Below are 16,044 nucleotides of genomic sequence, written 5' to 3' on the forward strand. Positions count from 1 at the left end.
AGCAAAACCATCCAGGGACTAAAAGGGACTCAGGTGTGCAAACAGCCTAAGTGCGCAGGCATTCTAAAACCGGTATAGAGTGCTTGCCAACGTGCACGGACGTTTCCCCGTCACTGCGTGGGTCCGCCATGGTAGGGAAGAAGCTGCGCCGCCACGGAGCTATCCAGGCAACCGGTGAAGAAGCGCTGTACATGGAATCCACTGTGTATCGCTGACACCACTCGTAGCCATCTTCCCGCCAGGCTGGACTTCATTCCCTCATAGTGGAAGGCTCACGTACACACCCTGAGTCACCCTTAGCCCGCAAGCAACCCATTTGCCCCATGAATGGATTAATAGCTCAACTATTAGTCCTGATTGCCCAGCAATACCCTAAACAATAACTCTTGCCCAGAAGATGATGAGAAAAGAGGAAGAACGTCTCCTGTCACAACCAAGCCCTTTTGTTTCCACCGGGGATACCTAGGTCAATATTTGATTCCCTATTGTCACCTTCCCAGATAAGCCCACTTAATCCCAAGTACCTAGCCATTTCCATACTGACACCCTTGGAGCTGCCTTAGGCCATATTGCAACTTAGAAATTTCCAGGTTCACAGGACTAAGGTGAAGTTCATTGGTTAAAGCTGACACCCAATTGGATGTCACCAAAGGACTCACCATTGGCTCTGCTAATGTCCAGCCTTCATGGTCATCACAGAGCCTCCCATTCCTCCTCCCCGTTGCCTCCCATCCCCTAAGGGCTCAGGTGAGGCCTTATAACCTCTGACCCAACTCCACTCATGTGTGCTTCTATCAGCAACCCACCTTCCGCTGCATAGATCCATCCCCGATTCCTGATCAGTTTCGGGTCCTCCCCCATTCCCTCAACTGTCGCCACCGGAGCCTTCCTTGAAGTCTGCGAGAGGTAATATCGCCCTGTTTGTCTACCCTTATATGTTCCCCTATCAATCTATCTGTGTTTCTTAGACCTGTGTGAATGTGTGATTGTTTTGTATTTTTATCTTGTGTGGAAGAACTATTATTCTAAATAAATTACAATTGGTTTTTATTAAATTAGAGTCCTTTTATTGAGCATTACCCTCTGGATGGTTGAGCCTCGTATATATTGGTAAAAAGATTCCTAGTGAGCCAGGTGCCCACCTAACTAATTCCCCAACCTTGTTTTGAGGGCATTTCGGCTTACACCCTCATCATTTTAGGATGTCCAGATGCCTCCTTTTGCCTGCTTTGTAACTTTGGCTATGTGGTAGTTAAAAGTAAGAAGGCCTAGACACCTTCAGTACCAGATCACACCTGTCTGTTGGAGGCAAATTTCAAAAACTTGGTCTCAGAGAACCATTCAGAGTAGCAGAGTAGACACAGCAGAACACAGTGGGCAATGATATAGCCCAGGGGTGGCCAACGGTAGCTCTCCAGATGTTTTTGCCTACAACTCCCATCAGCCCCAGCCAGCATGGCCAATGGCTGATGGGAGTTGTAGGCAAAAAACATCTGGAGAGCTACTGTAGGCCACCCCTGATATAGCCTAGGGTTGCCAGGTTTGTGTTGAAAAACACAGATACAGCAATGTGTTCAAAATTATTTATAGGAATGGTACAATTTACCTGCATTTTCCCAGAGTCCATCTATTGGTACATGATTTACTTAGCTACCACCCTCCCCCTACCAAAAAAAAAATTGGATTGAATATTTGGATGTGACTTCTTTCTCCACAGATTTAAGATCACTACTAATTTGTGTGTGTGTGTAAGGAAAAGGGCTATTGTCTTAAATTCTGCCCAACTAAGGCCTGGCATGACTTTGTCCATGGGGTTGCAAAGAGTGGATCTGGGAGAGGGCGGGATTTGGGGAGCAGAGGGGCCTCAATATGGTACAATGCCATAGAGTCAATCCTTCAAAGCAGCCATTTTCTCCAGGGGAGCTGATCTCTGCCAGCTGGAGATCAGTTGTAAAAGCAGGAGATCTCCTGGTACCACCTGGAGGTGGGATACCCTGTGCCAGATATCTGTTTCTGATGTACAGGAACAAAAAATAATAAAATGACCAAGTATAATAATGAGGATAACAAAAATGAAATAAGTTTTTAATATGAATATGAATATTTTAAAAATGTGCACCACCGATCAATGTCTGTTTAAATTACTAGTCACAGTATTTTTACATTTTTATTAGAAAGTAGATTAAGAACATAAGAACATAAGAGAAGCCATGTTGGATCAGGCCAACGGCCCATCAAGTCCAACACTCTGTGTCACACAGTGGCAAAAAATGTTATATACACACATACACTGTGGCTAATAGCCACTGGTGGACCTGTGCTCCATACACTGTGGCTAATAGCCACTGATGGACCTGTGCTCCATATTTTTATCTAAACCCCTCTTGAAGGTGGCTATACTTGTGGCCGCCACCACCTCCTGTGGCAGTGAATTCCACATGTTAATCACCCTTTGGGTGAAGAAGTACTTCCTTTTATCCGTCTTAACCTGTCTGCTCAGCAATTTCATCGAATGCCCACGAGTTCTTGTATTGTGAGAAAGGGAGAAAAGTACTTCTTTCTCTACTTTCTCCATTCCATGCATTATCTTGTAAACCTCTATCATGTCACCCCGCAGTCGACGTTTCTCCAAGCTAAAGAGTCCCAAGCGTTTCAACCTTTCTTCATAGGGAAAGTGCTCCAGCCCTTTAATCATTCTAGTTGCCCTTCTCTGCACCTTCTCTAATGCTATAATATCCTTTTTGAGGTGCGGCGACCAGAACTGCACACAGTACTCCAAATGAGACCGCACCATCGATTTATACAGGGGCATTATGATACTGGCTGATTTGTTTTCAATTCCCTTCCTAATAATTCCCAAATCAATTTGCCCTTGCAGTTAGGCATTTACTTGGTTGCCTTTTAAATAATTAATAATTTAATAGAGTATATACTCTGTATGTGCCTGTTTTTCACAAAGTCATCCGATTTTATTTATTTGCAGATGAAAAAAAGAAAACAAAGTCAATCGACAGTGAACTCAACCCTGTGTGGAATGAGGTGATTTTGTTTTTATTTTTGTTTCTGATAGTACGTAATATGACATAGAATCATAGAGTTGGAAGGGATCCCCAGGGTCATCTAGTCCAACTGAGTAGCTTGTGAATAAAGCTCAACTCAGCTGAGAATCTCTGAGTGACTCTGGACATATGCAGCAGCAGTGAGAGGGAACAAACAAGTGCCACAAAGGCTTCTGTTTTCCATGCATCTCTAGGACTGAAATGGAACTTCCATATGTCTTGCTGAAGCACCTAAATATGGAGATGGCTTATGCATCACTTTTTCAGGAGATATGTAAGTTTAGTTCCAAAAGGGATGAAGAAGGGGCACTTGTTTGTTCTCCCTCTGTTCTATAATAGCTTCTTTGAGCACCAGGACAGTGAAATGTTCTGCATTTAAATATATTTAGGAGCTGGGCAAATAAATGTGAACTGAAGTGAGCTGCGTTGGGTACAGGAAAATAGCAATGGATATGTGTCTCCTGAGGCACATTTCTACCTTGTGGAAGTCAAAAGAATTTTGCCAGTTATTTCAATGATGCGTATTCCACAAAACTGCCATTCTACAGCTATGTTATTATTTCAGGAAACGCTTCCACCCATGCCCCAGAACCCTTTTCCTGCTGCAGCCTCTTGCACTTCTCCAAAAACCATTCCTAAGGGACAGGTGTCCCTTGGAAATGGCATGGAGGAGGAAAATGTCCAAAAAATCTCCCTTCTTACACCAGCTGTTCCTTAAGCACCCATTTATGGACAAGCTTGTGCAAAAGAAGGGGGGCAATTTCTGCCGATTTCCACTTATTGTTGCAGCTTTCATGCTAAAACTGTTTTTCGTTGCTGTATTTTTTCCAACCCACAGCTTTTCAAGGTGCTCAGGGATCATCAGGGGGAAAGAGAAGGTGGCAAAGGCTATAAAGTCAGACCACCTTTTGTAGTGCTACTGCTATATTGAAAGTTGGAGGCCTCATGGAAGCTGTAGTTCATAGAAGTAGTTCCCCAGAGCCAACTACATCTAAAAGAGGTGCCTTTCAGAATAGCCACAGCTGCCCATATTTCCACTAGGCACTCCCATGTGACTCGATTCTGCATCTGAATGTGGCAATCATGTGGATAGGGCTGGCTGCTCATGTGAGTCTTGCCCATGCAGTCAGCCCTGTTCAAAGGTTTCAGTCATTCCATAGCTGTAGGACATGGCTGCATCTAAAGAGCATTGTAAAGACAGTGTAATATAGTTTCAGAGGGTTGCCATGTTGCTCTGCAATAGAACAGCTAGATTCAAGTCCAGTAGCATCTTAGAGACCATCAAGATTGGGTCTAAGCTTTTAAAAGTCTCTTTGATGAAGGGAACTCTGACTCTGAAAAGCTTATACACAAAACTCTTGTTGGACTTTAAGGTACTACTGAATTGAATCTTGGGTAATATCAATGGTGTACGCTTATATGAGTGACAAGAGTGTCTAACATAGTCTGACTCTCCCCCTCACCCCCAAGAAAAGATCAGTGCTTCAGATGTTAATCCGCTGGTGGTGTTGGAATTATCATTGTCGGGTACCATGCATGGTGCAAGGCCATTGTCCTGTCCCACTGGGTTGTGAAGATTTGAGACTGTCTGAACATACCTGGGGAATGTTCTTAAAGAACTTTCAGTCTAGATAATCAGATGCAGTTACAGGTTCCAAAGTCTAATTGTGTTACAGATTTAAACTTGGGTTGCCAACTCCAGGTTAAGAAATACCTGGAGATCTGAATGTGGAGCCTGGGAGCATGGGGTAGTCCATCTTCCAAAGCAGCCATTTCCTCCAGGAGGAATGGAATAATTAAAAAAAAGTACTAAATAATTAAGTGACATATGTAGTCTGGAGAGCAGTTATAATTCTGGGACAAGAGTAGCCAAACTTGCTTAACGCAAGAGCCACCTAGAATAAATGTCAGATGTTTGAGAGCTGCAAGACATGAACACCAGATGTTTGAGAGCCACAAGGCAGGCAAGTAGATGGAGAGAGGGAGAGGTGGAAAAAAGCAACTTTAAATGCATTCTCTAAGCTGGCTTGGCTTGGAGAAGTGATTTAAAGAGAAAAATGCTTTCTCCAAGCTGGCCAATGGGCCCGTGGGGGCTTCAAGAGCCACACAATATGTGTGAAAGAGCCACATGTGGCTCCTGAACTGCAGTGTGGCCACCCCTGAGCTAGGAGATCTCAAGTCCCCACATGAAGGTTGGAAACCTTAATTTAAATGAATGTTTTTGTAAATGATTCATTAAAAGTTTTTAGTTGCTTATTAATTTTATTTCAGTTTGTAATGGCTGTTCTGATTCTCTTTGCACAGATACTTGAGTTTGATTTGAAAGGGATAGCTCTGGATATAACATCATCTCTGCAGATTGTTGTGAAAGACTTTGAAACCCTAGGACAAAACAAGTATGTTGATCTTAAAAAAAAGAGGGGGGGGGGAGAATTTATTTGTATTTTAAAAAGTGATTTTTTACAATAGCATCAAATAATTTTGCACTACAGCCTATTCTTCCTAGTTCAATGAGGAAATGCGCTTGCATACAAAAGCTTATACCTTGAATAAAACTTTGTTGGTCACTGGACTCAAACTTTGTTCTGGGTTTTCACTGGTATCTTTAAACTGTGCGTGCTGTAAATACATTTCTGCCTCCTTGGTTAGCATCCCAGCAATTAGTCATTTCACATGTAATGCCAAATTTAGTTTCATATGAGCAATCCTCAGGTTCCAACACTCCCTGTTCCTCCTCCTTCCTTCTCTTTGTATGCTCCGTTTGCCTCCCACACTTCCTGGTTTGCGGCAAACTGCACTAGAGCCCTTGCAATGTAAGACTGTAAGTCATAGACGATGTGGGAGGAAGATGCTTTGAAGGTGTAGTAAGAATGGATCAAGGAGAGGGAACTGAGAAGTGTAGACATGGTTCAGTGAAAGCTTAAGTGGATTTTGGAGGAGGTAAATTGTAAGAGGGATGAGAAGGTTGGTCTGGTTTAGGTTTCACAGAAGGCATAGGAACTGGCATATGGGCAAAAGGGACTGCTAAGCTTATGTAAACTTTCCCCTCCCTCCCACCCAAAAAAGCTTGGCTAAAAATGGGAAGGAACCCAGAAAGACCTTCAGCAGATTTTGGGTTAGGATGATAGGTGTGTCAGCTAGAAGCCTTTCTCAGATAGTCCATCAGGCTCTTCTTTTGGGTAATGATATATATATATATCCTGTAGGGGTTTCAAAGCAAGAACTGTTGAGAGGTGGTTTGCCACTGCCTGCCTCTATGTCACCACTTGTTTGAGAACTTACAATAAAAGTATTGTTGTGAAAATGCCTGGGTCCTCACCAGTCACAGATAAAAGGTGTTTTGCTAAGAAGGATGACAAGGGTTGGGTGGGTGCTCTGGGCCCTCCCAGACTGACCCTTTCTGGCTTCTTGCTGTGCGGCAGCGTGTGTGGAATTTTTAATGTGGACTGGGAAGACCAGGTGAGCCTGATCTAATCAGATATTGGAAGCTGAACAGGGTCAGCTCTGGCTAATATTTGGATGGGAGACCTCCAAAGATACCAGGGCTATGACATGGAGACAGGCAATGGCAAACCACCTCTGAATATCTCATACCTTGAAAACCCCAGCACTTTCCACCACTACCACCAATGTGGACGTAGCGGTGTAAAAGGTGTGCATTGTATCTGGGTTGACTGCTCAGGGGCTCACCCTTTCAGCAAATCACAAAGGGCGTTTTCGCACTCACCTTCAGCCGGCGCGACCCCCCTCTTCACCGCGCAGGATCTGCGCGGATTTCGCACTAAATGCCGCGGAGCATCCAGAAGAGCCGGAAACTCCCGTCGCAAAAGCCGCGCAAACGGAAACTGCTTTTTGGCGCCTGCGCAGTGAAGAGGGGGGTCGCGCCGGCTGAAGGTGAGTGCAAAAACGCCCAAAGAGAAAGCAATAGTAGCTGCTTAGAAGCTTCACATCTTATTGTGTGTGATTTCCTCTTTGTGACTCATATTTAAGTATTTTGCTCCTTGCATTTAATTAGATGATCACTGGGAAGAGCATTTCCTTGCTCCATTTCTCTTACTTTCACTCCCTTTTCTGCGAGCCATCTTATAAACAAATTGCCATGAATTCTTCTATAGAGGTAATTTATAATCTTTCTCTTTAGCAAATAAAGACAGATCATGGTAAATTGTAAATATTTAGTAGCTGAGGAGAAAATGAGCCTATTTTCAGTATCGGTTATTAAAAATGGGTTAGATTTATTGAAAAGAAGTTTCCTTCCTCCCACTGTTTCTGCCACATATTGCTCAACAACAACACCCGGGTTACCAGCCTCCAGGTGGGGCCTGGAGATCTCTTGCTTTTAAAACTGATTTCCAGTTGGCATTGATCTGTTCCCCTGGAGAAAATGGCTGCATTGATGCGTGAACTCTATTGCATTGTACCATGCTGAAGTTCCTCCCTTCCCAAACCCCACCCTTTGCTGGCTCCACCCCCAAAGTCTCCAGGTATTTCCCAATTCAGACCTGGCATCCCTACCCCCCCCCCCCATGTGAGGCTCTTCCATGGGAGTGACAAATCAATAAAAAACTGCCCCCTTTCCTTCCGTTGCAAAAATAGGCTCCTTCATTAAAGCAACAATACACAGCTATAGAAAACACAGGAAAATATACTCCTCAATCAAGCAAATGTCTTATCACTAGTAAGATTTATATCTTTTATGCAATAGTTAATATAAAACTACTTGAAATGCTCTATTCATATATCTCCAGCAGTAACAAAGTACTCAAATCGTGTCTCCACAGTAACAAAGTACTGGTAAGTTTCTCAATCCACATCTCATTAGACAAGTCCACTCTATAAACAATAGTCCTTCAAACAGAGTGCTCAGAAAATGCTTTAACAAAACAAAAAACTCTGGAAGACAATGAAACTCTTAGGAAAATGCTGAGGTCTCCTGCTCATGAGTTCCCTTGCCTGAGGATCTTTCCACTGGAAGTAAGGTCTTTTGGGGGGGCTGGGATTTCTTCATCATCAGTAATTTTATATGGAATGGTAAAGCCTTCCACAGTTACAAGGGTGGTCAACTCAACCTACAGTATGAGTGTCTGGCAAGCCTTTCTAGAAATTCAGACTTTTTAAAAAAAGTAAATTGCCTCTTATCTGAACTTTCAAGCAGTTTAAGTCCAGCATCTGAGCCAGGAATTCAGATGGGTCTTGTTTCTGCCTAAACCGGCTCTGTCTATTTCTAGGCTAATATTTGCAGTATCAGTTGTGATTATATTTGTGTTTCATACAATAATCCAGTGATGATGACCATCAGGACGTATCTAAAGGAGGAAAGGCAGGGCATAAATATTTATTCTGAGTAGCACCCAGTTATTCATCTTAAATACAAATACTGAATGAACAAAGAAGACCGCATCATACAGCACTAGTAGTTCGCACTCACATTAAAAAAAAAAAGAGACCTGGCATGGTCTTGTGGTTCTAACTCTAGATTAATTTGTAGAAATCAGCAGGCGTACAAAATGTGGAAATAATAACCAGCAAATGTCTACAGTTTAAATGGCCATTATAGGTACAAGAACCCAGACTGGTAAAAAGGAAATTGGCAGCTTTAGTTATAACACTCTCTCCATGTGTGTGACTGAGTAACCTTGTGATTGTCATCAGTAGTTACAACCAGCCTGCTGTCTAAGCAAATATATCCATGACTATTCAGATATCACAAATAGTAAATGAATATTCAACTGCATTACCATTTAATGGGAGTCATATAATCTCTTGTAATAACTCTTGTCAGTGAATAGATCTATAGCCAGTCCTTCTATTGTCCTTGACTATGGGGAAATAAAACAAAATAGGAGTCAAGTTGCACATTTAAGACCAACTTAGTTTTATTCAGAACGTAAGCTTTTGTGTATTCTCTAAGCACACTTCATCAGACAAGGAATCCGGTACCGGATTGCTCGTCTGATGAAGTGTACTTAGAGAGTACATGAAAGCTTATGTTCTGAATAAAACTAAGTTGGCCTTAAACGTGCAACTTGACTCCTATTTTGTTCTACTACTTCAGACCAACACGGCTGTCTACTTGGATCTATCTATGGGGAAGTAATGTGGTTCAGTGGTAGAGCATCTGCTTTGCATGCAGAAGGTCCCCAGTTCAGACCACTACATCTCTAGTGAGATGACTGAGTGCTGGCTGCCAGTCTGAGTAGATGATACGGACCTCAATGGACCATTGATCTGACTCAAGATAAGGCGGCTTCGTGTTCACTCCAGTAACGGACTCTTCAACAGGTATTCATTGTTGCTGAATAACACTACAGTTGATGGATGTCATGCCGCAAACCATAGTTCATATGTAAACAGCAATCTGTAATTTGCCAAGTAGGAGGAAAGGGATCATAGTGCACTGAAAGAGGAGGGAGAGAGGCATGTGACACATTCCTGATCTTTTCCACACCAGGACATCTGAATTAGATCTTTCCCCACAGCTGTCAGGAATAAGAATAAATCCCTAAACCTGATAACTGTGTATGCTGTGGTGGTAAGAACAAAGTAGCTCCTTTAAATCAGACGCTTAGAAGTGGATGCCCAGAGATTTAAGTGCTGCACTTTCCCCCCATTCTGACACAGCTCCTGTTTTGTTCAGTCTCTTTGGGCAGAATCCACTGATAAGTTCCTCTGCATGATCTTCATTGACTCTCACTTCAAGGGATCATATATTAGAGTGTCCCATTAGATTGCATGCCCTTTATTTTGTAAATGTCAGATGATCTTTCTGGTCAAAGCAACACAATAAATGGGATTCCTCCGTTCCCAGCAGAGAAAATGCTGTTCCCGTTTCTACCAGTTTTCAGCCTTAAATGACTTATGTCTTAAGAGAATAAGCTAAGTTAAAAAAAAAATTCCCCTTGCAGCTGTGCACCACCAACAGACTACTCATTGCTGTGGCATGTCCTTGTACTTTAAGCCAAACATGAACAGTGCTTATTTTTTCCAGTTCTTGAAACTTGATTTGACTTGTAGAAAGCTTATCGGATTTAAGACCAGACGGGGCTTAATGTTATAATTACTGCAGCAACAGCATATAAGATCTTTGGAAAAGCAATTTTGAAAACCCACAACTGCATAATGTTAACATGCTGTTACAAAAGAGCGCCAGACTTACACCACGTCACTAGCTGCATGACTAGGTTTTCCCATACTAGAAATCTGGATGAGAAAAGCCATCTGCTTTCTGTTATGTTGGCCCACTCTTTGAAGTTTCAAATTTTGTCCCCCCCATTTAGTTTTGTCTTAATTCAAAGGAATCATAATAATGAGGGGGGGGGGGGGAATACATGTTCCATTTCTACACACTAGATTTTCATGTCGCAGGAAGCCAGTTTCACCAAAGTTTGAGTAAAGCAATTGTATTCTTTGTGTAGGAGGAGAAACTGACAGTTGTGATGCATTTTTTCCAGACCTTAAACGGTTGGTAGCCTAGCAACGAAGGAGCAAATTGGTAGGCTAGTCTCCTTACTTAAGTAAACAGCCATTATTCCACAGTGAGGAATGTACTTTTGCAGCACAATTCTGAAACTCTCATGCAGCCTGCCCCTGTGCATGCTTACTTGGAAGTAAATCCATCTGTGTTCAGTCAGACTTGCTGCCAGGTGAGTGCGCATTAGGATTGCAGCCTCACATTTGTAAACAGAACTGGTAAAACAATTTCTAGTTCTCTGTCCTGTATACAAAACATGTTACATCCTGATACCATGGTTTAAACATATACTGGGGTGGGGGGAGCTATTTGCTTCATATAGGAGGAGTTTGTATCTTTAGCATAATTCACAGGAACAAGTGGCTTATGTGGCCAGTTTAAAGTGGCTCAAGGGCCAATTTCAATATTTTGCATTTTAACTGCAGCAGCAAATGCTAGCGTTAGGACAGTGCCACATCGTCACTGTTCACATGGATACTTTTGGTGTGATAAGATGTGTTTTGACGTTGCACAAGGCAGAAGGAAAAAGTTGTTGCCCAACAACAGTAGGCAGCTGGTGTAGTCACGCATTATTATGGGTTACCACAATTTAAATGAGATCCACAGGAAATCCCATGCAAATGGGAAAACTTGTGCAAACAGCATTGTGAGTGATGCTTATAGCTAGAACTTTGTGTGAGCTCCAAGTTATTTCTCCCCCACCCCACGCTTCATAAAGGGGTGTTGGTGCTGTGGCTACCCTTCATAACTATACAGTGACATCATTGTTATGACAGATTATAAAAAGAAAAAGATAAACCCATAATAATGGATGGAGCATTCCTATCAGTTAATCAGGAGCCAGTGTAGTGTAGTATAGCGTAGCAAGATTTTAGCAGAAGAGATCTGGCTTAAAAGCTCTATCCTAGGATGAAAGTCACTGAGTGTATTTGAACCAGACCCTCATATACACTGAATGTATTTGAACCAGGTAGAGCCTGGCTCATTTCACAAGATTGTTGTGAGAATAAAACTAGGAGAGGACCCTGTATATGGTGTCTGCCTTGAACTTCTTAAAGGAAGAGTGAGATGAAAATGTGATAGGTATATGTGTGTGTATGTCTATCAACCTAGAAAAAGAAAGAGAATTTAAAAGAGTCAGTGAGCTGGGGAGAAGGGTGAGAAATTTGAGAGAAGCTGAAATTAGACATGGAAAGATTATAGCAAAAAAGGGTGGAGAAGGTATTGAGAAGTGTGTTAGTATTTGTGTAATCCTCCATCTTTGATGGGAATAAGATCCCTTAATAGTATCTCTAGCAGAATTTTGCCTTAGGTAGAGACATGAGAATTTTTGTTCCTCTCAATATACTTTCTAAAGATGCTAAGGCCCATAATCAAGGAAGAATGGACTCTGGTTCTACCCCAGAAGGCATTGCAGTCAGAGCCGTCCCTGCCACTAGGCAAACTATGACGACTGCAGATTTATACCCCACCCTTCTCTCTGAATCAGAGACTCAGAGCGCCTTACAATCTCCTATATCTTCTACCCTCTTCTACCCCCTCTGAGGTGGGTGGGGCTGAGAGGGCTCTAACAGCAGCTGCCCTTTCAAGGACAACTCCCACGAGAGCTGTGGCTCTAACAGCAGCTGCCCTTTCAAGGACAACTCCCACGAGAGCTGTGGCTAACCCAAGGCCATTCCAGCAGCTGTAAGTGGAGGAGTGGGTTCTCCCAGATAAGAGTCTGCACACTTAACCACTACACCAAACTGGCTGTCACCAAACTAGGTGATTGTCTAGGGTGCCAGTCTTCTGGGCATGCCAAATTGAGTGCCCACCATGTGATTCAGTGACATCAGTGCAGGGGAGGGATGCCAGCCTTACCTGGGGTGCCAGAAAGTCTAAGGCCGGCCCTGATTGCAGTCCAGCTCTGCTTGCAGCTCATGAACACCTTCTAACTAGCTGAACTGTTCCTTCCAGATTGTTTATATTGTTCAAGAAGAGAGTGTACCAGCACTAAATGTAAACTATTACAGATTAAGAACAGACCAGTCAGTGCTATCCAAAAGATGCTTTTTCTGTCCCACAATTGTATATCGTTTATAATGCTGTTAGTGGGAAGGGTCTGTATATTGTTGCTGGTATGACATTCTTTGTGACACCTACCTTGGAAATGCTTGGCAATGAAAAGATACGAAAGGTGTTCATTTTAGATGCTGGGTTTAGATGCCAGTTGGACTCTCCATTTAGGCATCCCAAGGAATCTCTTGATTATTAAGCAATACAGTGTCTCTCTCCTTTCTTAGATTCACCCAACCTCCCCATGCTGATCCATGCTTTTGTACCGTTATACCGTTAGACATATGCTCTGAGCATTTGGTTATCTTGATATTTAGCTTAATAAAGTAGAAAAAAGTGCAAACTTTTCTCTCTGTCTCTTGCCCACTGGGCTGGTCTCTTGTCAATCCACATCTGACCCAGGAACCAGGATGATTTTTCCCCACCACAGCATCTGTACAAGAAGCTGTAATGTTGCTTTGATAAGAAACACCAAAAGAAACTTTCCTATTGGCTAGTCTTCAGTTAGCAGGTTGATGGCATTATTTATATTTATAGACTCAGACCTCTTCTGAGCAGTGTTTTCATAGTTATGGCAACCTGCAGTAACTGAGTGCAGATCAGCCAATGTATTTTTGTCAGGCTGAAAAAGCCAGAAGAAAGAATAGCTGGGAGAATTACTCCCTGTGAACCACTTGTCTATTGTTCTGAATGCTCATTGCACACAATGGTATGTGCCTTAACCATCTGTAGACTTTGCAGAGCAGGACATTCCAAATACCCCCTCCTGATGCAGACTAATGACCCCTCTCCACACTAAATTTTGTTCCTGGGTGTTGTAAGACTCATAGGGCCAGCACAAGGAAGGTCAAAATTGGGGTCTCCAGTGGGGGAAGCATGGCAGCTGAAATTCTATTCTGCTTGATTGGATGTGGCACTATATTTTGAGCATGTAGAAGCTTCTCTTATGTTCTTATAGACAGGTTCAAGAGGGGACTGGATAAACATATGGCGCAGAGGTCCATCAGTAGCTATTAGCCACAGCGTATTGTGGAACTCTCTGTCTGGAGCAGTGGTGCTCTGTATTCTTGGTGCTTGGGGGGGGGCAACAGTGGGAGGTAGGGTTGCCATTCCCCAGGTGGGGGCAGGGGATCCCCTGGTTTGGAGACCCTCCACCCACTTCAGGGTTCTCAGAAAGCGGGGGGAGGGGAGGGAAATGTCTGCTGGGAACTCTAATATTCCCTAAGGAGATTTATTCCCATAGAAAATCATGGAGAATTGATCCGCAGGTATCTGGGGCTCTGGGGGGGGGCTGTTTTTTGGGGTAGAGGCACCAGATTTTCAGTATAGCATCTAGTGCCTCTCCCCAAAATACTCCCCAAGTTTCAAAATGATTGGACCAGGGGGTCCAATTCTATGAGCCCCAAAAGAAGGTGCCCCTATCCTTCATTATTTCCTATGGAAGGAAGGCATTGAAAAGGTGTGCCGTCCCTTTAAATGTGATGGCCAGAACTCCCTTTGGAGTTCAATTATGCTTGTCACAGCCTTGATCTTGGCTCCACCCCTAATGTCTCCTGGCTCCACCCCCAAAGTCTCCTGGCTCCACCTCCAAAGTTCCCAGATATTTCTTGAATTGGACTTGGCAACCCTAGTGGGAGGGCTTCTAGTGTCCTAGCCCCACTGGTGGACCTCTTGATGGCACCTGGGTTTTTGGCCACTGTGTGACACAGAGTGTTGGACTGGATGAGCCATTGGCCTGATCCAACATGTCTGCTCTTATGTTCTTCTATAAGTTACATACATTGGCAATCCCCTGACTAAAAATCAGCTGTGAGTTGCCTTCTGAAAGAAGAAAGGGAGATGTTTTGCAAACTTTATTTCCCTTCCCTCCATCCAGAGCAGCAGTCTGGGACTCAAACCCATAAACCTCACTTATAGCTGTAAAGAAGATAGATTGGGAGTTACTGGTATAATGACTGCTGATGTCAGGAGGAATAACTGGCTGGAAGAGACAAACAATGTGAGGCAGACATATTGTGAACAATGGTACAATACCTTGCGAAATGTTGTCTATGGAGACAACTGTATAGTGTAAGAAGGATTAGATCATATCTGTTACTTTTAGTTAAGAGCACCAAGTCTTTTAAAAACAGTGAAAACAAGTTTCCTGAAACTAATGAAGGTAGTGAAATTAATGGTCACAAACAACTCTGAAAATTGTGAATAGCAAATGTGATGGAAAAGAACATTCTAAGCATGCCCTGTGTTTAAATCTGTAAAAGTGCATGTGTTGAGCACAGTCTATGGTTCAGGTATGGCTTTGCAGAGCTTCGCTTGTTTTGCTTAAAGTAGATTCTTATTAAGATAGTCTTCAGCAAGATGTAGTAATTATCTATAGTGGATCAAGGTTTCTGTTCTGCAGTTGGAGGCCAGGAGGGGAAGGCAAATGATAAACCCACACAAAACCATAATGGGACGTGAGTCAGTTAAATCTAGGTTGTACCAAGAAGATTCCTTTCACTAACCCTCCCCACATCCTTGTACACTGTGGAGTGATTACAGGCTGGAAATGCACATATTCAAGGAGTTTCAGATAGTTTTGTCCAAAAATGGAAGCAGCAGTTCTTCTTGGGGAAAGAGGAAGAGCTTTGCAGAAATATCTGAAAGCACATACTTCATGTAGCTAAGTGTGCTCTGCCCTGCAAAAAGCAATTTAAGAGCTTGTGAGATGCTCAGGGAATCTGCCTTGCTGTTCGAAAAGCAGGGAGTAGCAGTGTCTCTCTCCTTTCTTAGATTCACCCAATCTCCCCATGCTGATCCATGCTTTTGTAACCTTGCGGTTGGAGTACTGTAATGCATTCTGTGTTGAGCTACCCTTGAAGACAACCCAGAAAATGTGCCTTGCCCAGAATGCAGCCGCTGGATTATTGGCAGGGACTAGCTAATGGGAACATGTATTGCTCATTTTGAAACAGCTGCATTGGCTACTAGTTTGTTTCTGATTTCAGTTCAAGCTACTGGTTATAACCCTGAGAAGCCCTTCTTAGGCTGATTTAGTGCAAACTACTGGTTATGTCCTTGAGACCATCTCATCCAGAGTATTCTCATGGACCAAATACAGTCTTCAGTCTGCTGACTGTCCTGTTAGGGTGGCCTGCCTGGCATTGACCAAAGCCTGGACCTTATCCATTGCAGCTTCTGCTCTGTGGAAAGGGATTGCTGGAAAGGTGAGGGAAGTCCCTCATTGGAGTCATTGGAGACCTTCAGGAGGTGTTTCAGGGCTTGTTTTTTTGCTAGGATTTTTGATGAGGTATGAACAAGGCTTTTTTTTTTTTTTTAGAAAACCCCCAGCAGTGGCTCATTTGCATATTAGGTCACACCCCCTGACATCACCATTGTTTCACACAGGGCTTTTTTGTAGAAGTCTGGTGGGAATTCATTTGCATATTAGGCCACATACCCCTTATGCCAAGCCAGCTG

At 43.1% G+C, this 16,044-nt stretch overlaps 1 protein-coding gene across 2 annotated transcripts in view; it reads left to right on the forward strand.

Moving 5' to 3' along the window:
* The window catches only part of MYOF (myoferlin), a 116,971-nt gene that overhangs the window by 12,337 nt on the left and 88,590 nt on the right, over positions 1–16,044 (forward strand). For both annotated transcript variants that reach the window (XM_060241330.1, XM_060241333.1), the window contains exons 2-3: positions 2,984–3,039; positions 5,364–5,455. In XM_060241330.1, the coding sequence (XP_060097313.1) occupies positions 2,984–3,039; positions 5,364–5,455 (148 nt within the window). The remainder of the gene's footprint in view (positions 1–2,983; positions 3,040–5,363; positions 5,456–16,044) is intronic.

This window comes from Heteronotia binoei, chromosome 6 (genome assembly GCF_032191835.1).
Source record: "Heteronotia binoei isolate CCM8104 ecotype False Entrance Well chromosome 6, APGP_CSIRO_Hbin_v1, whole genome shotgun sequence".
NCBI lineage: Eukaryota > Metazoa > Chordata > Lepidosauria > Squamata > Gekkonidae > Heteronotia > Heteronotia binoei.